General features: G+C 45.5%; 1 protein-coding gene across 6 annotated transcripts in view; it reads right to left on the minus strand.

The window, feature by feature from the left end:
* The window catches only part of hfp (Poly(U)-binding-splicing factor hfp), a 208,352-nt gene that overhangs the window by 49,278 nt on the left and 135,099 nt on the right, over nucleotides 1-23,975 (minus strand). For 5 of the 6 annotated variants that reach the window (XM_075676633.1, XM_075676632.1, XM_075676635.1 and 2 more), the window contains 2 exons: nucleotides 18,141-18,188; nucleotides 3,785-3,950 (listed from right to left, as the gene is read on the minus strand). In XM_075676633.1, coding sequence (XP_075532748.1) covers nucleotides 3,785-3,950; nucleotides 18,141-18,188 — 214 coding nt within the window. The remainder of the gene's footprint in view (nucleotides 1-3,784; nucleotides 3,951-18,140; nucleotides 18,189-23,975) is intronic. The other variant, XM_075676634.1, reaches the window with a different exon arrangement.

Raw genomic sequence — 23,975 nt, forward strand, 5'->3', positions numbered from 1 at the left:
AACTGCCGAAAGTTCGGACACCTTGCAACCTCTCGTCTGATTTTTCGGACACTCCTTGAGCCAACTCGATCGAGGGCATTATGCACCGACCCTGACCGACGCATAGTTCGACTTGCTGAACGCCATTTTTGTTTTGAACGGAGCCTCCTTGCTGCCCCACGAAGTGGCGCTACTGAAAATCCCCGCCCATCATCATCGTTTCTGCCTGGTTCGATAGAGTGGCCGTACAGCAGTTCTGGTTTCAGCTTAGTAAGCCATGTCAAGACAATCCAGCAGTTTATTTGTTTGTTTTGCGCACGAAACTGCGAGCAGGCCACGTTTTTCGTTTGTGCGACTGGTGTCGGCACGGTGGTGTTTGCTTTGTGTGCCGTGTCGAGGTTTCGGTGAACCAACGCGGCGTACGGAAACATCGCGTCAAGTGTCTAATGGCGCCGACAGTGCCCGCGCAGACTGCGCTGAGGAATGCCGGCAAGCAGGTGCCGTGAGGCCTAGGATTTGTCACCTTCCGATGTGCTCCCTACTGACGCGGAAAATGATCTGCCGAGACCTGCGAAGTGGTTGCATTGCGATTTCGGAGACCGTCTCATTTGACAGTTTCACAGGTGCTGACACTGCTGTACTGACATGCACAGAACTCGACGACGGCGAGATCATTCGTCAGGTTTCTGCTGCACCGCCAGACGATGACTCCGAGTCGGAAGATGACGCACCATGTGCTACGCTGCCGTCGCATGCGGAGCGTGCACAAGCAGTGACTGTGCTTTCAGCCGGCTATAGTGACCGTACGACCCTCTCCGAGATTCAGGCTTATCTGATGGCGCGTAAACAGAACAGCGTGCAACGGCGCACTCACGATTTCTTCAAGCCTACTGCCGAGCCCGAATAAGTGCGTGGAAATAAAGGATTTCATTTTTTTTTCTTAATCTGCTTTTTCGGACACCTGTTTATTCGGACATTTCCGCAGTCCCCGTGAGGTCCGAATAAACGGTCGGCGACTGTAGCGCAATTTAGGTAAAAAAGACCCTTTGGGAACAGCAAATTCCAGTCGGTGTCGATTGGCACAGCATTCCCACTACTGCACCCTCCACACAGTCCGTACTAAAGCCCCTTCATCCACGCGCCACCGCCGCTTTCTTAAGTAGCGACAACCTTTGTTGTGCGCCGCATTTTCCCCTCACACCAAATCCGGTTCCGGTATTTCCGCTTCCGGCATTTCCGGTTCCGGCATTTCCGGTTTAAAAATTTCCGGTTCCGGCGTTTCCGCTTCCTGGAGTTGCGCTGCGGGAATTTCCACGTTGACTGCTGTTGGACGATGGTGAGACGCCCGCGCGTGCTTAGCAGAGCTGTGGAAGTCAACATAAGAAGAATGCAAAGGGGACAAGCTGTGTATTCGGCTGAAGTAGTAGTTCGCGGTCGCTGTTTTCCAAATGCACGAAAAACGGCAGTGGTCTCCAAGCGCCTAGGCACTACATTCCACTGTACGTTGTCGCTCGTGCCACAACCTGTCGCAGGTTGATGCGAAGCAGCGAACACGAGTAGATCGCTGGTTACAGTAGGCGGTGGTTCTTGGATGGAATCGCATTCACAGTTTCAACCACAGCTCGAGCAATTAAAGCCTTTCCAGCGACGCGAAAGTAAACAACGCTAAAGAACAAAGCGTCACTTCCACTCGGAACAGGAAGCTGCAGCTACGTATGTTCCGCTTGCCGCCGGAAGCTAAGGGGGTGAGTGGGCGAGGGGCATGGAGGAGGAGGGCAGGTTGGCGGTACTTAACCTGGTCGGCGGAAACGTGTATGGAGGGGCTTTAGTCCGTACAAGGGAGCGTCAACATCTGCTGGACGCCCCACAGGCTTTAAATCGCATGGAAGTGATGCAGCGGGTGACATCAATGATGGCAACTTTGTTTATGGCCATCACATTTGCTGTTTTGCAGCATTGCAGGTGTGCACAATGTCTGAAAAATCAACGAAGACATGGCATGGCATCTGAACTTCGGTATCGTTACGATTCCACAGAACAGCTGCTGCCACAACCAGTCGCTGGCAAAGCATTTCTGGAAGCCGCTCTTGCGATATTCATTAACCGAAAAGACCGCTTGCTTAGCAAAGATGCCTGGACATCCTTTACTGGTCATCAGCCTCATTTACCCCTGTGCATGGCAGCTTATTAATTTGATAATCCTGACTTACCAACTGGCCCCTGACAATGTATGCCTTATTCACCTGTGTCAAACACTTGCCAATTCAAAAATGTTTAGCTATGCAACAAACCTCAATGCACAGCAAGCATGGATTGCTGCAAAAGTGCAATGCAAATACAGCGCCAGCGTGCAACTGAAAGAAAGCAGTGCAGTACATACCATTACAAAGCGAGAGAAGAAATGGTTTGGAAGGCTTTGCAGTTGGTTTTTTACACCTCGTGCTGCAGTATACTGTGTCATCACGACGGCACTTGCAGCAAGCAGTGGTTTAATTTTGAATTCAGTGTGAGGTCTGTGATGTAATCATTGGGGAAGCCGTTAAAGATGAAAAGCACTTCTGCAACAAACCTACAAATGCACTCAAACCTCGCTATAATGAAGTTGAAGCCGAAATTACTTTGTCTATTGCCATTTACTGCAGTATACGTCTAATGGTATGCACAACTTAAAACATGCAAAGAAAACTGGCTTCCCGGCCTGCCGAACCGCCTACGCAGTCGCATATGCGATGAAAATTCAATGAAACAACAGCAGCAGACTCTGTGACGTGTACAACATGGAACTTTTTAGCCCCTGAGGCGACAGCCATTAGAACAGCATCCTTATGTTCTAATGTGATGATCTTTCACTTCAGCTTTCCACTTCGCTCGTTGATATTGTCGTGAAACCCATCAACATATACGGCTGGCAGAGCTTGGCACAGGGCCAAAATGCAGATGTATAAACAGACGCATTCGGCCCTTGAAAGTGAAACTATCTGATCCGCAGCTTTCTCATGGCCCCGCGGCTCCACTGTGTGAGCGCGCACCGGCTTGGCTCGGCCACTTGTGCCGGTTTCAAGCAATCTCGGACGTCCCGCCTAGCAATCGCCAGCACAGCACCGCGCACTGCAGTGCGATAAAAGAGGCCCTGGTTTCTAGCACACTGTGTTTAAGTGTCATCATCTATATGTGGCATGGCGTCGCTAGGCGTGGCCTCCAAGATTGCGATCTCGGAGGGTGCGCCTAGCTTTGCCAGCTACGTGCCGCAGTGAGAAAGTGGTGCGATAAGATAAGAAAGACGTGCTGCTTGTGCGCGGTCACTGTGCGCGTAGCGGTGGAAAGACCAGTGTTGCTCGACAGTGTATTCAATGCACGAATTTCCAACTGCTGTGCAGAACGAGTGTGGAGCCCGGCGGAAAGCCACATGCTCAATGCGCAACGATCAGTATGTTTGGTTTCCAAGACAAATCTAGTTCATTATATCCATTGGCAGAACAACTTTACTTCTTTAACATGAGATTTAAGATACATTGATCTCTATTGAGATTTCAAAAGAACTTGCATTTACATCATTATATCCACTATTTCGTTATAACGAGGTTCGAGTGTATACAGAGTAGGGTCTGAAAAATCAGGCCTATGAAAAATCAGTCAGCAACTGCATTTGCCTTCTGTATAAATTACTTCTGCCCTAAACTAGAAACAAATAAAAAGTTCTAAACAACTGCTTTCTTTACTACAACAGTAAACAAATAAGTATCAGATCATAGGCAGACATTTGTTGCCACAATGATGATGAAGTTTTCAACAGCATGCGACTGACCAGTGATGATGCCAGGTGCATTGGCAGCCAGCACAGGCTGTGGTAGGACACCTGGCGGCCCGACAAGGCCAGGGGGAACCAAAGTGGGAATGGTCAGGCCGGGAGGAGGGATGACGGCTGCCGCCGGTGAAGAACCAATCACTCCAGGAGATGACAGCCCCAAGGCCTGTGAACAACAATGCAGGTATTTGTCACATAACGCGCTTGCAGTCACACACAACCATCTTTCAGATGCCCAATTTTCACTGCCGGTCAGGGCTCAACATCCGTTTGTGGATGTTTCTCATAAAACATAAAAAATTGGGTGGTGGTGTGGGGAACTGAATCCTCTTTTATAGCTTAGGGTTCCTCTTAATAACCCCTTGAACTGCTGTTTTTTTTTTTTGTGTGTGTGCTACTTCAGTGGATATTTGGTGCTACAAAGAAATTGTTTCTGCATCTTCGCTTTCTTTTAACGCAGAATCCATCAGAGGTTTGTTTACAAAACACTTTGTCTGCAGTCAAAGTACAGACGGACCTGCCACACTGGTTCGCCATGGTTGTCCTGCTGAGATGGAACAGAGCACCAAGACATTTAATGCTCCACCTGCTATTAGAAATTTCACTTGCAAGTTTCCGGTATTTTTACGACCTCTCAGTAGACTGTACAACAGGTATGCAATGTTCATTTTTGCATTAGTTGCTTCTTGAGAGGCAGGGAATGCACTGAAAAGACCAAATGAGTATACTCAAACGTGGCAGCCAAAGGGTTCAAAAAGTTAGGCTAAAAGTTACTGATAAAGAAAAAATGTATTCTGTTCTATGAGTATCCAAGCCTCTAGCATTTCACAATGGTTTTGCAAGATAGGACATATGAAGCTGAGAGGCTAAATTTCCAATTTGATAGAGACATGAAGCATACCTGCCAACCCGTGAACATTAAAATTTGAAAAATTGCTGGACACAATGCCGAGGAGGGAGGAGGTGAGGGGGAATAGATGCACATAGCCTTTTTTTTCCGTAACCCTTTGGTCTGTTTTCGGGAGCCACCTGCCATCTGGGAATGGCTGTACCAGTCCACTGTCGGGAGGCGCTCACGAAGGCTTAAACTGCGCACATCCGTTCTCTCAAAAGGATAGGTGGTGCCCTATTTCGAACAGTCACACAAGGGTACACGACCTTTATTTTACGATGTTCCCTAGAAATGGCAGCACTATACAAAGCAAACAAAAAGCAAAATAGCATCACCGGATTGTGCCGCTGTTTTCCTCTGCAGATGCTTGGCAGCGTTCTCTGCGATTACATTTCATGGGAATGATTCTCCTAACTTTATTGAAAATGGTGATGACTTTAGCAAAGAGGAAGGTTATATTATACATTACTCCAACCGACGAAGAAGAAACCTTATCAGATGAGTGTGTTGATGACAGCAATCAGGAAGACAACACTGAGAACATGGGTGCAGTTGACAGAGCTGACCACTAGTGCACAAAGTAAGAATTTGAGCAAAAATATATGGAATTGTGTTGAAAGATTTTTTTTTTTCTGCCTTGTTGCAGTTTCTGTAAATAAACAGCTTTCTGGTTTTGCAAATGCAGCTGAAGAAATGAACTGAAGGAGCTGTTACACTTGACATACCGAAGGAACCTCATCGAGCAACTAGTCGGTGACGTAAGGGCTAGACCCAAATAGGTCCATCTGCAAGTGTCGAGTGTAAGGAAAGGTTGGATGGTAGGCTTCCCTTCATATCCAAGAACCCCAATAGAAACAGCAAAGGCTGTGCTGTTGGCAGGAGTAGAAAACAAAGAGGGAGAAAAACGATAGCATTTTTTGCAAAACATGAAACACCTCGGGATGCGCCCTGGGAAATGCTTTGAATGGCACCATACCATTTCCAAGTAAAGGAGTACAACAGACAATAACAGAGGAAAAAAATTGGTTGAACCCTCTTTCTCAGAAACTGGTCACAACATGAAAGAAATGTGTACTCTAAGAAGCAGTGGTAGCTTCATTGCACATTCACAAATACAAGTCCATAAATGTGCAGTCTTTTTTCAATTACACTTTCGCTGGAAGGGGGGAGGCAATGACAGTGATAGTAAGCATATGAGGCCTGTGCTGCTGCGCAGCGTAAACAGCACCCCAGAGGCTACCATTGTCATAGGTACAATAAATGCGATGGTGAGTGTGTATGTGACAAAACTGTGTCATTAGAGCTCATGCTCATTGCACGAAATCACATCAACAGAGGCGTGATTTCCATTTTAATTTTGTTTATGCAACGCACATCAGACAGAAATTTTATTTTATGCAACGTAGAATAAAAACACACATGCCGAGTGCGTTCCGGTACATCCTGCTCGCATAGCAGGTACTCATGAATGCTTACGTCGCTTTCTGTGGCAGGGTTCCCAGTAAGTCTGAACCGTGCGCATTTCGTAGTAGAGAGCGACGTGGGCATTCACGAGTATGCGCTATGCGAGCAGGATGTACTGGTGACAGATGAATTTACTGACGCCAAAATCACTGGGATTGCTACGAGCGAAGCAGAGAGGGCGGTGAAGGCGATGGCGAAGACCTCAATAGGTGCCGCCATCAGCTGAAACAAGAAACGCGATTCGTTTCCTGCGACTAAGTGCAGCGGTGGGAAAGATGGGCTCATGCAATGTGTGAAGCAGCTCGAGGACACCTTTCTAGGTCCAAGTGCTACCACGATGCAGACCAGCCTTACGCACTTTTTAAGCACTGAATGAAATGGCAGTGCCGCAAAACGGAGCTGGTCAATACCTCTGCTATGTTTTTATTTTTTATTTGAAACCTTTCCGAAGAGCCAGTTTAGAGGCTCTTATTGAAAAACTTGTCAGTATTGGTGAATTTTTTAGAAAGAACTCGACTTTTCACTGCAATTTTTGCAACTTATCTAAAGAATCGCTTATCTTGGAATTTTTTTCCGGTTTATACAACTTCAAGTTAACAAGGCATTACCAAATCACTTTCAGTTTGCATCTATTGGCTGGTTGAACAAAACCGGATGATCTGATTGGCTGGTTGAGCACTGCGTCCTGCAAAGGAGTCACTATCGACAAAAGTAATTGTCTCCAAGACTACATCCCCAGTTCGCAAAGCTACTAATGACACTATGCCTCACGCGCTGTGAAACAGATAGGTGAAGAAGCTTATCATAATATGTTTCGTAGTGATAGCTGTGAATGCGGTGTGCAACGACCCAGGAGGAGATTTGCTGGTAGCGGAATAATAAATTGAGCCTGCGCCGGCGTTTTCACGAGACAAACGGGCAAGTATTGCGGGGAAGCTGATGCAGCAAGTGGCTACTGTTCTCAATCGAGCACGCTTCGCGCCTTTTCTTATTTACATGGGATCTAGTGACCGGAAAACCTATACGATTGCAGTCTGCAGCACAGAAAGACAGCATGTTTGGGTTATTGCCAATTAAAAGTGTGCAGTAGGCTTCTATCGACACCACGCACTGTGATATAGATAGGTGAAGGTGCTTATCATACTAGGGTTGGCAGCAATAGCTGTGAATACGGCATGCGACAACCCCAGAGGTGATCTGCTGGTACCAGAATAAGAAACTGAGTGTATGCCAGCATTTTCAAGTGCAACAGATGGCCAAGTATTGCAGTGAAGCTGCCGCAGTGGGTGACTTTATACTGTTCTCGATCACGCATGCCTCACGCATTTTCTCACTTGCATGGGATCTAGTGGCCGGAAAACGTATCATACAATCGCAGTCTGGTGGGGTAATGAATGTCGAAAAATATTTGTTTTCCGGGAACGTATTGACACATGTACCTGTCTTTATCGGGCGACACGTTTCACCGCCTAACAAATGTTATCGCACAGCCCAAGACGCGCCTGCATGTATCGGAAGTTTCTGGAATGTTATCGATGGTTGCATCCGCTGTCTGTGACCAAACTTTGTGTAATTTGATTGCATGTGCGCGCGACGCAAATAATGTAGAACTTTGTGGAAGACACGCGGGTCCCAACGATTACTCTGGAACATTCGACAACTGACGTATAAAAGCCGACGCGCTTGACCCGCTCATAAGATTTTTGGCGATCGCCGACCATGTTCGCCGCTATTGTTGTGCTATAAGTGTAGCCTGTTTTTGAGGGCACAGGTTCGCCCAATAAAAGTTAGCTGTCTTTCACAGTATTGCTGCAGTGTTCAACGTCACCAGCTGTGACAGTATGAATCAGTAAAAAAATAAGCATAACTGTATTGGGTCATTTTTTGTGTTCTCGATCGCAAACGTTGGCGCCGGGAAATTGTACGTAATGGGGGGGGGGGGGGGATCATATCAATGAGGTTCTACTGTACTCACACCTGCAAACATGTCAAGGGAGGCGGGGCGAAGTGAAAGCAAGCATTATAATGAAGTTCGCCTTGAGTACACATTTTTTATGGGATACATATACGCACTTTATTAACAACGATTTACTTTTAGATTGACAAGCAACAAGTTTTAGATCACGATGCCTTTTTTAGTGACTGTTTTTTCCCTAAATAAATTGGGTTGAAGCAAGTACCCCTTTAATAAATGGTGACTAGTGCTGTCACAAGAGGATGACAGATACAAGCAATATTACAGGCTGCGGGAAGCTTTTCCACCACTACTTTGTGCCTCATAATCATATCTTAGTTTTAGAATTTAAACAAAATTATTTAAGACTACTTAACAAGTCATCATACACCAAAATGTGGGCTGATCCCAAAGATAGTGCAGTAAAAAAATTTAAGCAGTCCAATACTCCTCCTACTTCCCTAACACGAGACATGATGTGAGAGTGCCGTGTGCAGAAACTGCACCCCGTTCTCACCCCCGAAACTTGCTCAGGAAGATTCTGTCTTTCATTGACTACAACTGGAGGTTGAACTGCCTTCCAACTTTTATTCCATAGCTCATCTCGTCTGATAGATGAGAGGATGTATATACAGTAAAACCTCGTTAAACCGTACCCGCTTAAACAGTAGTTTCGTTTTAAAAGCAGTAAAGTCAAATCTCCAACTTAGCGGCCATTGAACATAATGTGTTTTGTATCCGCATAAACTGTACCAGCTTATTGCGTACGCATCGGTTAAAACGTAGCGTTTCCACTTTTCGTCGCGTAAACACGGCGATGCGTCGTTTCCATCGGGCAGCCCGGCAGAACAACAAGCCTCAGAGATCGAAACGGCCTCCAAGCGTCCTGTGCGTTTCCGCGCGAAGCCACATCAACATCAACATCATTTCGACGCCGTGCTAGAGAGCGTTGTGGCGTCGTGCAAACGAAAGCTCGCGTCATGCCGAAGCTCGGATAAAAAAAAAGATGCCGGGTGCTCAGCATAAAAGAAAAATTAGACATTGTTCGTGCTATCGAACGTGACACGAAGAAGTCGGCGCTGGCATGCGACAGGGATCTGCTGTTGAATACGGTGTGTGGCATTTGGAATGCGAAGGAGTTGCTCGGCAGCGCTGCTGCGACGGCGAAGAGATGTCAGCTACGAGGTTCAACTTTTCGCCATCGTTGCTTCTGTTGTTGCCGAAGTGTCGACTAGCCACAGTGACGAGGACGACACGGAAAGTGAAAGCACGGGCGATTCAGGCCCGGCAGTGGCAGAAGCTACTTGTTACATCAACCTCATGAATGCAATTGTCGCGACGGGCATGATAATGTAACTATTCCGAACGAAAAGTATTCCGAACTCCGGCACCTGGCAATGAAAAAGGCGCCCCTGGATTTCTGCAGCACTACTGCGCGCTCTCACGGAGAATACGTAACGCCAACGAGGAATGTGCCGTGCAAGTGTTTGCCGAGAAGAGGGGGCTGGCTGAAAAGCTGGCACGCAGCTTCAGTAAGTCTGAGGCCGCTGTGGTCGTGCTAAGCGCCGCGGCATCAGATGAAAATAACACTTTTGTCGCGCAAAGTGAATAAATACTGCATGTTTCTTTTCCCCTTGCATCGCACTCTCTCCGAGTTTCGTTTTCGACAGGTAAGTGGGCGATCTCATGCTAATTTGGTTAAACAGTACGACTGTTTAGTACATACTTTTTCCGAGCTCCGGCCAACTACGGTTTAACGAGGTTTCACTGCACTAGGATGTTCATGCTACATACATCGTCACTATAATATTCTCGTAGGCCTTTTTTACCTTGCACCGCCGATCCAACACCTTTAAAAGGTTTTCACGAACTGAACCTATTCTTCCTAAAATTTGACATAGCGTTTGTCAAATCGTAAAGTGGGCTCGAATTCATGAGCTTTATGAAGATTTGGGGAAAGTTGGCAGGTATGAATATACCGACGCTGAAACAGATTGCTTGGTCTTGGATTACAGGTCTAAATGCTAGTCAATGCACAGCTATTCACAATAGAGTCTTAATTGTACCGTTGACTTCAAGCAAACAACCGCATATACAAATGTTAAGTCCTGGAACTATTACACCTTTTCATATACTCCAGAGCACCTCATACCAGTTGTATCACCAAAGCGCTGTGCATTTAATTATGGCCACGTTTCTCTTTTCTTTTGCTATTATTGCTTCTACCTGTGTTTCCATATATCTATTTCCTTCATTTATCTATACACCGAGGTATTTGTATTTTTTTACGCAAGGTATTTCCTGGTCCTGTATTGACACTGCCTATTCACTGCTAAATTTTCGCCTTCCTATTCAGACATTAGTCAGACGTTGCATATCACTTTGCCTGTTATCAAGCAGCACAATATCGTCCACATAAAACAAACATGGAAGCTGCTGTTCTACTATTGTGCCCATCTGTTTGTATGAGAGATTAAAGCTGACATTGGGGGGATTCCCTCTAGCGCCCGTTCCATTCATATCATGTACATCATGACACTTGAGGATAAAGGGCACCTTTGTCTCAGTCCCTTGGCGATATCAACTTTCACTTCACTCCTCATCCCTTCCCATTTAATGTAATTGTGATTTAGCTCGCTCCCTAGTGGCCGCGCCGAGAACCAGTTGCTCTAGGTTCAGCTGCAGGTTCACATTACAGCATGTGCTGCAACGTTGCCTTGTATGCCACCATGCACAAGCTCGAAAAAGAAGAAAAAAACGGGTGTCGGAATAGTTTTGCTATGTACCATTACGGGCGTGTCACCATGGTGGAACGACAGCAAGTCATCCTTTCCCAAAAGTAGCAGACGATGTACAATGGAGAGTGACATGGATAAAAATTGGCTGTGGTTTAGCTCTGGTTAAACCTGGTTGAATTGCAAAAGCACACCCTGGCAGTTTCTATAGTCACTTCAGTCCAATCTGGGAAGGCTTCACGAAGAGTCACATACATGTTCTCACTCACCGTTTGCAAATCCCACTTATGCCACAGTCGATTACATACACAACACATACTTCCAAACGGGTTCTCGGTGAAGCGGCGATGGAATTCGCGTGTAGCTGATGCAAACAGAGCCACTCGTTCGATGTAGTCACTTATATGCACAGGTTCTTCAGTAGAAACACACACATTCCTTCTCCGCTTTTCAAGACGTTCGGCCCGTTGTTCTCCTGTTTCCTTGGCACATCGTCGTCTCATAGTTTCATTCCGTCTAGCACGACTAGACTCACCTTCTAAAGCGGCTTCGCTTAGCAGCTTCGGCTTCTCGTCGTTTTCGCAACCGTTCTTCTCGTTGTTCCTCTGTTTCCTGGGCACGTTGCAACCTCTTTCTCTCATTCTTCCTAGCTTGCTTAGCTTTCGCCTTTTAATTTAACTGTTCTGAAGCAGTAGAGCAACTAGATTCAGATATAGACTTTTTGTCGGTAACTTCCATGGCGGGACTGATCAACCAACGCTTAGCGCGCCACTATATATCCCAGTGAAGCCGCCACAGCGAACGCAAGGCGAGGAGGTCGTCATATCAATGGAGAGACCACCTGCGCGGCGCCGGCTCGGGGACCACGGCACACACGACGAGCGGCTTCCTTCTAGCTGCGGCGGGGAGCAAGCTGACATCACGCGTTGTCATAGCAACGGAGAGAGCTGACGTCACACCCCCTGCTAAGCGCAGCGCCAGCTCTGGGGGGGTCACGGTATACGCAATGAGCAGTTAGATCTGGCGTAGTATTGCTTTCGCAATAATAAACTTGCGCATTGGGAAAAAGGCGACTGACACTATGGCAATTTGTTCGAAACACTTCATTCAAGATGACTTCTTTATTTCAGTCAAGCAGACCATTGCTCTCATTTTATACATTATAAATATGTTGCTGGCATTTCAAATTGCGAAGTGTTGTTTCTCTAGGCAGGCGCTTTAATAAATTAGTGATGTATGCTCAATCTTCATTTGGTTTGGTTAGCTTAGTCTTGTGCCCCAGAACTAGTGTTACTGATGCTGAACCCTTTGAAGGTTTTTGCCGTACATGTACGGCGGCAGTTTTCTGTTCCGCAAGGTCTTTGCCGTACGGGTACGGTTTCAACCCTCCATTTGAAATTTCGCGCCATAATGACGATGCGTGCTCACAGGGAGGTGCTGCCACCTCTTAGGACTTACAAGAAGCGTTCGAAATTTGCGCTACCTTCTTGGGGAGATAAACGGAAGTGATTTCTACCTTGAGCGCGTTGCGCAGACTGCGGCAACACCCCTTTTGCAGTTTCGGTTTCGCCGCGTGATACGCGTGATAGCAACGGAGGCGCCCGAAACGTCATTTTTGTCTTTGTTGGCACTCTCTTGCAGGGTGGTGGAAGTTGATTTCTATCTTGATTGGCGCTGCTCTTAGCTTGTTTATCACCGCCGCTCGCACGGTATTCTCGCTCTCAGCAGCAACGTGCTTTCGTGGTTTCGGTTCCGCCGTGGGATCGCAACGGAGGCACGCGAAAGGCGATCTTTCTTTGTCGGCACGCTCTCGAAAGGGCGGCGGAAGTTGATTTCTATCTTGATTGGCGCTGCTCTTAGCTTGTTTATCACCACCACTCACGAGGTATTCTTGCTCTCTGCGGCAACGCGCTTACACGAGAGGGTGCCTCAGACCTCTGCCCAAGGCAGCCGCACGCAGAGAAGATGTCATGTGTGCGCCAACACAACTCGTCGCTCCAAGATGAGAACAGACACGCATTTTAGGTGTGCAGACTGCGATAAGGCACTGTGCGTAGAGCCGTGTTTCAAGGAGAACCACACTCTGAAATACTATTGAACATTTTGCAGTTCTGAGTGATGCAGACACCAAAATACTGTTCCTAATTTTTTTTTACTATTTATTCCCGACTTTATACATTTTGTACATTTAAGATCAGCAATAAAATAATTTGACCACCTGGGAAAGTTTTTTTCAAAATAATTCGACCCTCAAAGGGTTAAGCAGCAGGAATATTCTTGATAATGCACTTTTGTCAGCAGGCAACGGAAGCAGGAACGATAATCTACAGCTCGAAAGCCCTAAAGTTGATCATAACACATTATGCCACGAGGCAACATATCATTTTGATAACATGCTTTAAGTGTTCTAAGCAGAATATGGTGTTTTCTCATGCAACGTGGCAAGTTGTCAATTTACTTGCAAGAAATTTAGAAGCAACTGCAAACAGCACTCGTTCTGGATTTGGAGCATTCGGCCTGACCACAGTGCCACTAGTTTGCTTTCCAACACTGTGCACACAGCTAAATTCCATTACAACTGGTTCGATTAATTTCCAAGTCATGCATCAACAGTAATACAAGTGACGTTGCTCAAAAGAAATCCCTCGCTAAATTTTGGAAACCTGTTGGAAGAAATGCAACTTCGTCCTACTGGGTGTAATTTACTTCTCATGTTTCACCTGGGTATGAGAATTCCTATAGGTGGCATGTGTCTGCTGTGTTACCAAGCCCGAACCTCGAACCCTGTGTACTGCGAGCACGAAGAAGTGACAGTTATCAGACACAAACAACTTTATCCCATAGATCGGCTAACTATAAAGAGAAAGGTGCACTCCAACTCACTAACGGAACTATAATTTTTTATCCGAACCCACACTGATCAGGTAAGGTAACAGTTTTTAGTCTCGTTGCATAAGTGCAAATTATCCGTACCTACTTCTGAAAGCCTGATAGATGTTACTGCCTATATATTGTGGGATGTTATGTGATATACTGTAACACGAGTCACAGTGTGGAGTTGCCTATGAAAGTCAAAAACAGTCAAGTATTGTACTTAGCACAGTGGAGCCACACCGCAAACAAGTGCTTGTACCCTTTCGGAGGCCCGCTATGCACAAACACTTCCCTTTTTTAACCTCCGGCTCGCTTGAAAGCCTCTTTGTCTTCAAAAAAAGACTGATGCAGCTCACTAGGCAGGACAGACGTTTGCACACATAGCACAGCCATTTCTGTGGTTTCGTCGCTGAAATCCTTGAGACCAATCAAAATACAGTAATAAGCAGCAAGGACCCTTTTGGCTTTGATGAAACACCTCAATTCTATGCCACAAACGTGAAATTTTAGCACCGCAACAAGCGAAAGTGCTGCCATCATGCCGATGTGAACTGCAGCCATCTTTGTTTATTTGGACAGTGTTGCCAGCACAAGTAACAGATTGTGGAGTTGCCAATGGCTCTGCGGTTGCCACTGAACGTGCGCATCCCACTCAGTTCATTCGAAATTTGTGCTTTGGTGGAGGCTGGCACAGCTTGATGGTTTGGCCAGGATGGTGAACCACTTCCACCGATGGAGATGGCACTACCATTTAATTCCCACAAATTAAATTCTTTATGGCATCACCTCAGAGAGCGCATATTTCTTTATTCTGGATTAAACAAGTAATGCACACAAAACACCAAGTTAAAGGGGTACTGATATGATATTTTTCAGTCTTTTTATGTTTTTTTTTTCTTTAAATGAAGGGGCCAGTCACCTCTAAACCTCAGAAAATATACTGCCAAGCCTCACAGCAACTCAAGTAATTTATTACAGCAGAACCCCGTTGATATGTTTTGAAGGGACCGTGTAAAAAAAATATGTGCCAGCTGGGAAAACGTAACCACGGATCACAAACAGCCATAACACAATGTCAAAACTGTCCGAGTGGCTGCCAGTGCAGTTATTAGATGTCTCGGTGCTCGTACTGTGACCAGGAATGGCACATGCACGCATGTATACTTAAGGGACATGTGCGGTGTTCCGTGACAGTAGCCCCTACCACAGTATATTGTGTACGCTTCACCGCATAACACGGTTCTACTGCGCTGAAGCTGACTAAAGAGAACCGGCAATTGTGAAATTCAAATAAGACCCTTGCAGGGTCCAAAGTAAATGTAGCCCTGTACTTGGCAGAATTGGTCAAGTGCGAGTGGTTCCTGGTAGGTTTTAACCGATGCACATTTTTTAGACACTTCGCCAACTGCTTTGTACACACTTTCTCCAATGTTGGTGCAGCAACTGCTTGTGCAACTTTGTTCTACAAACTTCACTCACTTGTTGCAACAAATCGGTCGCTGGTTGCAACATGCGAGAGCCAATTTCTCCTTGCACCATTATATTTACTTGGCAGCAACTTTCTGATGCAGTGTAAGATGCTGGAACATTACAGAATGACGCTGTATCAAATGGGAACATAATACATATGAGTCAATGGGATTTTGATCGGGACCACCAAAACATGACGTAGCAGTCGAGAAAACGCAAGGGTGAGGCACATATCTACGGGGTTGCATTGTACAGTAGTTTTCCTATGGTCAGTTTCAGTTTCGTTTCTAGCGTTTGTGACATCATGACACAGTATGTGGTCACGTGGGAGCAGGACATTGCGACATTTTCACACTCGCCCTGGCTCACTTGGTCGCCTAGGCTATGCTGCTATATTGGCCCTCACAATGTGTAGCAGCAGTGGAGATGACTGAGCGAGCATCAACACACACAGTCAAACCCACTTACAATACTTGCATGTAACAATGAGCAGCGGCAGCACCATGAACTTTTGAGTGCATTCTATGGTAAAATAAACCACCTACTATAATGTTCACATGATGAAAACAAAAGGGACACAAAATTCTGGAAAAGAAAGAAAAGTCACAGTTTCACCTGTAAAGTGAAGCATTGATTGCCATAGCAACGCAATAGACACCAACATGAAGCAAGGCTTGTAGTTTCATTGGTCATACGAACTGCAGTGATCATTCACTTACTAATTACGTTAGGAAGCATGGTGTTACGCGTGCAAGGGCAAACAAGCAGATCTCACTCAATGACCGCGAACACTTGTTTATAACATTGGCACGATGAAGAGTTGCAGCAGCAGCGAGCGAATTTCACTTTGGACTGCTTTAACAGAAGTGGGTGCAGGTAAGCACATGAAGCCATCAGCCCTCGGCGAGCATAGCCTTTGTACCCAAAGCAGACAGCACATTGCCTACAAGATAGGGCACACACGGTCGTGCTGCGCCATTCGCCCCCTCTAGCCCCCACTCCTCCCCTCTGTGCAAATGAGGAGACTGCGCGCATCTGCAGCGATCTCTGCTCCCCATTCCTGCATGTGCAAGATGCCACCAAGCCGCCGTCCTTCTCGGCTCACAGTGTGCGACCGCAATCTAATTGCACCTGGACACTGAACATCATGGCGACTCCACCGACGACGGTGGAAGTTCACCTGGAGTGTCCATATAATTGCGCAATAAAAATGCAAACCACCGCTCCCATGCCACGCAGTGTGCACCTTCTCGGCATTGCCAGACTTGCATCCTCTGGGTCCTCCCTCCCGTCCCCCTCCACTCCTCTGAAACACGAATGCCGATGGCCTTTGGCTCTGGCGACGCAGTCTACTTGTGTTTCGGAGGGGTGGAAGGGGAGGGAGGAGCGTGAAACTGGCTATGCAGTGAAGGTGCGGCGTGGCAGGCATTCTTTGTTGTTATTGTTGTTTTCCAGGATTATGCCCCTCTTTTCCTTTCAACACAGACACCAAGTTGTCAGATTTCATAGTTATAACAATTAACGCAGCATGATAACATTCTAGTAAGCAGCATATGTTGCCATAGAACACACGCAAAAGTTCATGGTGCCGCGGCTAGTCATTGTTATATTCAACATGTTGTTAAAACCGTTATTGTTATGAGTGGGTTCAAATGTATTCAATTATTTAGAGCGTTCCGAGGCTTGTCAATGTTTTTTCAAAAGTTTAGAGATATATGACGTTTATTTAACGCAAGTAAACGAAATATCATGTCAGTAGCCCTTTGAGGGCCATCACAGTACCACATATATTGCAGAAAAAGCATGTACGGTGCCGACTGAACATAAGAAAAAATGCACTTTGTCGAAAAGAAACATTACCTTGCATTGCTCTGGAGTAGCAACCTTCCGTGACTCCTAAAAAAAAAGTTCTTATTGTGGTGCCACCCCTCGTTTTTTGCAAAAACAGATTTTTCACTTTGCTCTATGGTGGCTACCACCAAGGTAGTTTGGGAGTGTTCCCACTTCGCACTAGCTCATGGCCACAACTGCACACTTTATAATTGGCATTCTCACGCTTGTCGTTTTTCAGGCGTTGGTAAAAGTGATGTGTATCTTGTTTCTTATCAATTAACATGTTACTGCGTGCCCACATTGCTTTCCTGGAGTGTACATACCTTGTTTACATGCGGGCCTTCGCAAACGAGCGATACTGCCACAATCGCATCTCTTTTTGCGAGACGCGCAAGAACTGATCGAATTTTGTCTACTGAACTAGCAACTGATTACTGCAAGTTCCTCACTCACTTTTCCGATGGGGGCGTACCACTGAGATTACATGGCATGTCTCGATGGCAACGTATTTTCCAAATATCTACTTAATTTTCCATTCCTGGCACACCGCACCACCGTCTTTGCTGGGATCCCGATCCTAGGCACAACCTATTATAAAACTAATGATTATAATTATATATTTTATGATTATAATTTAATTATAATAATAAAACTAAGAAAATAAAATTGTATGTTTCAAAATATGGGCTCTAGTAGTGTTAAATATGTTGCAAACAAAAATAAGGTGTGTGAATTTTGCTATATTTATAAAAAATTAATCATGCTAGTTTATCCACATATTTAACAATAAACCATGCAATAAAACTGCACACATTAAAAAATTGTTTGTCCTTTATTGTCACGTAAAAATAGTTTACCTGTTTTTTTACTCGACGTACTAAGTCACTTCGAAGAATTTCAATCTGAAATAATGACCTTCAAAGGGTATAAACTGTGTTCACCATTAATGCCACTTTTGCACAATACTTGAATGTAAATGAGCCGGTGTGTTGCACTTTTGTTATCTGCTAGTACAAATCTAAAATAGGCATAAAGATTGTTAACTCTATGAATCATGCTGCTAAAACTGTCCAACTTTTAATAAAAAAACAGAAATGCTCACAAGAATTCAAATAAAAAGTAAGATTCATGTACCGCTGCTGATGAGGAACGTATTGCCCCTGGAGATGACAGTCCCAATGCCTGCAAACAGAGGGTATGCACTTCGCCATGCACATTCCCAAGACTTGACACAGCACAGCTTGTTTTTTTTTTACTTGAAGCTAGGATGCTGCTAACTGATGGTAGTAGAAAGACACAAACTAAAAACAGTAGGCTGAAAAACTGTGAATATTCGACATTTTAACAACATTCACCCCTGAAAAAAAGGGGGGAAAAGGCAAGCAAGAAGCGCCAGTAGTCGAAGCCTTACATGCATAAAACTTAAATGTATTTCACATCATGGCATACTTGTACCCGATATTTCCGGCTACTTTTGACAGAACAAAATTTTTACGATTAAAGGTTTACGAATAAATCCATACGAGCTCTATGGCAAGGCGGAAATAATTTGCCACTACTTAAGTTACTCTGAAGACTAATTAACAAAAATGTTTAAACTTTTTTATTAGTGCCTTTATTAGCCACCCGTGTTGTCTTTATGTGCCTTTCTTTTGTGAGTGTTCAATTGCGGCAAAAAACATGTCTTTTAGCAAGCACCAACTAGGCCAACAAGCAGTTTTGCTGCCTTAGGGACAGTTGTTTAAATGGCGAAATTTAAGGCAGTCACATTTTAACCCACCCTTATTTTTTAAAGATCTTAAAAACTGCACTTTAATTCGATACATTTATAATGGGATTTCAATGGTACATCCACAGAATCCCGAAACTGCGTGTAGAACAGACAGCCTCGCTCTCACATCAGACCGAAACACCCTGTGACGCGCAAGGAAGCTTGAACGGCCAGCCGCAGCAGCTACTGAGACAGCACACTTGGCCTGGAAAGTATGCACCACTGTGTGCCGAGTCAGGATTTGCTGTGGCATACTATCATTCAAGCCGACACTTTTTTATGGGGCATTGCCACCTGACCCACAGCAGGACGCACTCAATCTTAATGTTGCCTGAATTTGGCCTTCAATTTCGATGATATCTATAATTCCGTGCAATTTTTTTATTTCGAAAAAATGGTTGTGGCATAAATTATGACGCCCTACAAGCTTGTATCTTTACAACTGCCCTCAAGTTAATAAAAAAGTTAATGAATTTTTTTTTTTAATTTGTCGTTTCAGCTTGCTGTAGAGCTCGTATGTGAAGATGACAAGCATCTCACAGTCATAGCTTCTTTAATCTATGTTGTCTAAAAAAAGCAGCCTGTATTTAATGCTCCTATTGAATTATAGAGGTGAGTGGATCAAATACAAAATATATATGTGACAGCAAAATAAGCACTTATAGCATTGACAGTGGTACAGAAAAGGAATTGCAAAACACCTGACCGCAGCTAGTGAAGATGTGGAAAATGCGCACCACAGTCAGTCACTGCTGCCACAATGAACACAGGTGGGGCAGACAGACATGCTGCTAGCTATGACTGCAAGGGCACAAGCAGTGCAGAACAGGTGCTGACAGTATCTTATTGTGAACCTGCAACCCATGAATGCATGCAAAACAATTCAAAATGCCACAAGCAGCTAATGCATAGGAAACTGCACTAGCTGCATGGGGCCGAGGATGTATTCACAACAAGCTGTTAAACTCAGTGGTAATCATTGCCGTGCTGACTTAGCTGCTGAATTGGTGGTCCATGCAGGTATTAGCATCAGATCAAAAAAACAAATCATGTCGGCCTCCAGAACATCATTTCCGTGAAACATAATAACAGTGAAAAGACACAAATTCGTGTTAAAAATTTCACTCAACAAAAGGAATTGTGTCCATTTCAAAAGTAGCACATCCACAAATGAAAAACTTCACATTAGAGATTGGCACACATGCATTTACGATAAGAAACTGCCTGGTGCATGCACAATTTGTAAACACCTCAAATCTGCTAATGATTTGTGTGTACCAGGCTACACTTTCTGCACATTGTAGCAACATTTATTAGCAAAATTATGCACCCCAGCACATTTATTCAGAAGGGTGAACATGTGATTTTCAATAACTAAAAATAAAGTAGTTCAAACATAGACAGAAAAAAGGTACACATAACAACTTGTTCCCTCAGCTGATAGCGTGGCTCTTCTTCCCGAATGCCCCACAGAAAGAGCGCTAGTTCAACTCATCTTTAGCTGGCCCACATAGAACGCAAACACGTAAGACTTGTAAACATTCATTGTGCATTGTACAGCCCAAAACAACTTTTATTTCCTTGTGGCCAAGTTACAATGCACCACCAAACACTCACACTCCAAGGACTCTGACGTTGTAACAAATTGCTTAGGCTTGGATTCTAGGGCTAAATGCTAGCTAATGCACAGCTATAACTGTGGTTGCCACTCAATACGCACATCCCACTACATTTAGCGAATTCATTCAAAAAGTCGCAGTTTCGCCCAAAAGGCGAAGCAGTGATTGCGGAAGCAAATTAGTAGACAGCTATACGAAGTAAGGATAGTAGTTTTATTGGCCATGCCAATTTGTAAGCATTTGCATACTAACTCAATTAACAAGCATGGTAAGCAAACATGAACACACCTCACACTATGACTGTGGCAGCAGCAACGAGCGAATTGACCTTCGTGCTGCATCTCACATCAACGCGAACTCAGCTGCGGAAACACAGCGTGCGGTGGACTTTGCCCTGTCGCAGATGGTTTTCAATATACAGCGGACCAGGCAGGCCCCCCCCACCACGAGCCTTGCGCGCGACTGAAGACGGCGCGCTGCCTTTCTGTTTCCCTCCCTTGCGCCCGCGAGACAGCTGTGGTCATCGGCTCACCCTCGCGCGCTTTCACCCACACATACAGCATACGGCTCGGGGGCGACAATTTTATCGCCCTTGGACTTTATACGGGAGCTCACGGCAACGGCAGAAATGCATCTGGAGCGTCCATATGATTGCTATCGCAATAGAATTTTGTGTTTTGGTGCAGGATGACAGACTGAACGACATTAGAAAGTGGTGTATACCCTCAAGCAGCCGCTAGTAAGGCATTAGGGGAATTTTGAGGGAAGGCGCTCCGTCGTCTGCTTCATTATTAGCCACCCACGTACGATGTGCCTCATCTAACAGGAGTCAGCCCTTTCTTATACCGTCTCGGCTAACCGTGGCACAACAGGTTACATAGCACAACAGGGATAAGTGCGACTCAAGTGGCCACAAAATGCTGTGTGGGCACTGCAGCCCTCATGTCTCCTGTAGTCGGTGCACTGAGTGCATGCATGCTCCAGCACTCGCTTTTTGCCTGCTGGGTATATGCAGCGAATCTCATGGGTTTTGCTAAACGCATGAAACGTGAAGCCACAAAACACTGCTGAGAAGACAGTGGCACACCGTCAGAACATGAAGTTTTATGCACACTACTACTTTGTTGCATTTCGACTATCCGCATGTATGGAGATATTTTGGCTGCAATCACGTTTAAATAGGTCTGGCACATAAACAGTTTCTCACGGCCCTTAGCCATGTGTGTAATGCACTAGAATACGTGTCACGCCGGTGGGAATATTGAAAATGTTATTTTGAACGGATATCTGTGAATGTGTCTTTCAACGCGTTTTGACAAGTTGCCGGGGACGAACGACGGATTGCATGTAAACGTTACCTGCCACTGGCACTTAATTCCCAAGTGTGTGCTGAAAAATAAGCCTTGACGTATACTGAAAACAGCTACGAGGCTTCTGCAAATGAGTTTCTTTATCTTAAAGAGCATGGTGAAAGCACACTGTTTCACAAAACGCTGCAGAACCCCGGTTAATTACAGCAGCTGTCTGACAGTGTGTACAAGCCTTTGCACATTTCGTGGGCGGCTAACTTCTCAGACATTGGTCAAAGAACTGAAATTACGTCGACAAGTGTAGCCGAACAGCCTGCGAAAAAAAAGCATCAGTTGCCGGCCCCACACATTTCTGTGCATAGGGCCAGCTTGCACAGACAGTGCGAGACGTTTTCTGCGCATTTAAGAGTGAGTGGTTCAAGCTTGGGCTGGCTCGCATCACCATGCCCACCCACAGAGACCAATTATGCAGCTTTCCAAACATTTCCATGGCGAGCTTGGCGAGCGGGCTTGCCGTGGCAGCCCTTGGTGGGCACGATATCTAGCCATGCAGTGCATGACATCTGAAACTTGACCCTTCATTCGTGCTGCACAAGTTTGTGCAGCACTATTGATAGAAACTGTGCACATGTTTTGTCTGCAAACCCCAATACAGTAAAACCTCGTTAAACCGTACCCGCTTAAACAGTAGTTTCGTTTTAAAAGTAGTAAAGTCAAATCCCCGACTCAGCGGCCATTGAACATGTGTTTTGTATCCGCATAAACCACACCAGCTTATTGCATACGCATTGGTTAAAGCGCAGCGTTTCTACTTTTCGTCGTGCAAACACGGTGGTGCATCGTCTCCGTCAGGCGGCCCGGCATAACAAGCCTCAGAGATCGGAACAATGGCCTCCAAGCGCCCTGTGCGTTTGCGCGTGAAGCCACATCAACATCAACATCATTTGGGCGCCATGCCAGAGAGCGTTATGGCGTCGTGCAAGCGAGGACTCGCGTCGTGCTGAAGCTTGGATAAAAAATACGCCGGGTGCTCAACATAGAAGAAAAATGAGACATTGTCCGTGCTATCGAATGTGACACGAAGAAGTCGCGGCACTGGCACGCGGCAGGGATCTGCTGTTGACTACTGTGTGTGGCATTTGAAATGCAAAGAAGTTGCTCGGCAGCGCTGCTGCGACCGCGAAGAGGTGTCGGCTACAAGGTTCGACTGCTTGCCGTCGTTGCCTCTGTTGCTGCCAAAGTGTCGACTAGCGACAGTGATGAGGACGACACGGAAAGCGACAGCACGGGCGATTCAGGCCCGACAGTGGCAGAAGCTGCGTGTTACGTCAGCCTCATGAATGCAATCATCACGGTAAGAACAGCACCCGACAATGAAAAAGGCGCCCCGAGACTTCTGCAGCACTACTGCGCGCTTGCACGGAGAATATGTAATGCCAACAAGGAATCTGCCATGCGAGTGTTTGCCGAGAAGAGGGGGCTGGCTGAAAAGCAGGCACGCAGGTTCAGTAAGTTCGAGGCCGCTGTCGTCGTGCTAGGCCACCATGGCATCAAACGAAAATAACACTTTTGTCGCGCGAAGTGAATAAATGCTGCATGTTTTTTTACCCTTTCATCGCACTCTCTCCGAGTTCCGTGTTCCATTTTCGACAGGTAAGTGGGCGAGCTCATGCTATTTCGGTTAAACAGTACTGCCATTTAGTACGTACTTTTTTTGAGCTCCAGCCAACTACGGTTTAACAAGGTTTCACTGTACCTTTTTTTTCCTCACACAACCTTACATGCGGCGTGACCTTGGAGGCCACATCTAAGGACAGCTTCACCTTTTTGTGTGACAGTTCCCATTTAATACCGCAGTCTCCTTTTGCGGCAGCGATAAACATTTGTCAAACAAATCAAAAAAGAGATACGCTGCTATATCAAGGCTAAAGGTACATGACATTCTATGGCCATGTAGGATGGTTTATTGCACCATGGATTTTGTTACACTGAAGTTTGTCACATTGAGCTTTAAAGGGACACTGCAGGCAAATAGCAAGTCAAGATTAATGCTCGAGGAAGCCTAAGGCATCAGTATTATCGCAAACACAGTTTTTGTGATCAAGAAATTGAGGTAAATGCTGGACACAATTTGCAGCTTACCTGCGACATTCAAGTACTAGCCCAATCATGAAGGCACCCCTCATTATAATTCTATCACTAGTACTCAACCACTTGTTAATAAAAAGATAATTGCATTGGATTATAAGATGGAAGAAAATGCTACTTG

Source organism: Dermacentor variabilis, unplaced genomic scaffold (assembly GCF_050947875.1).
Source record: "Dermacentor variabilis isolate Ectoservices unplaced genomic scaffold, ASM5094787v1 scaffold_12, whole genome shotgun sequence".
NCBI lineage: Eukaryota > Metazoa > Arthropoda > Arachnida > Ixodida > Ixodidae > Dermacentor > Dermacentor variabilis.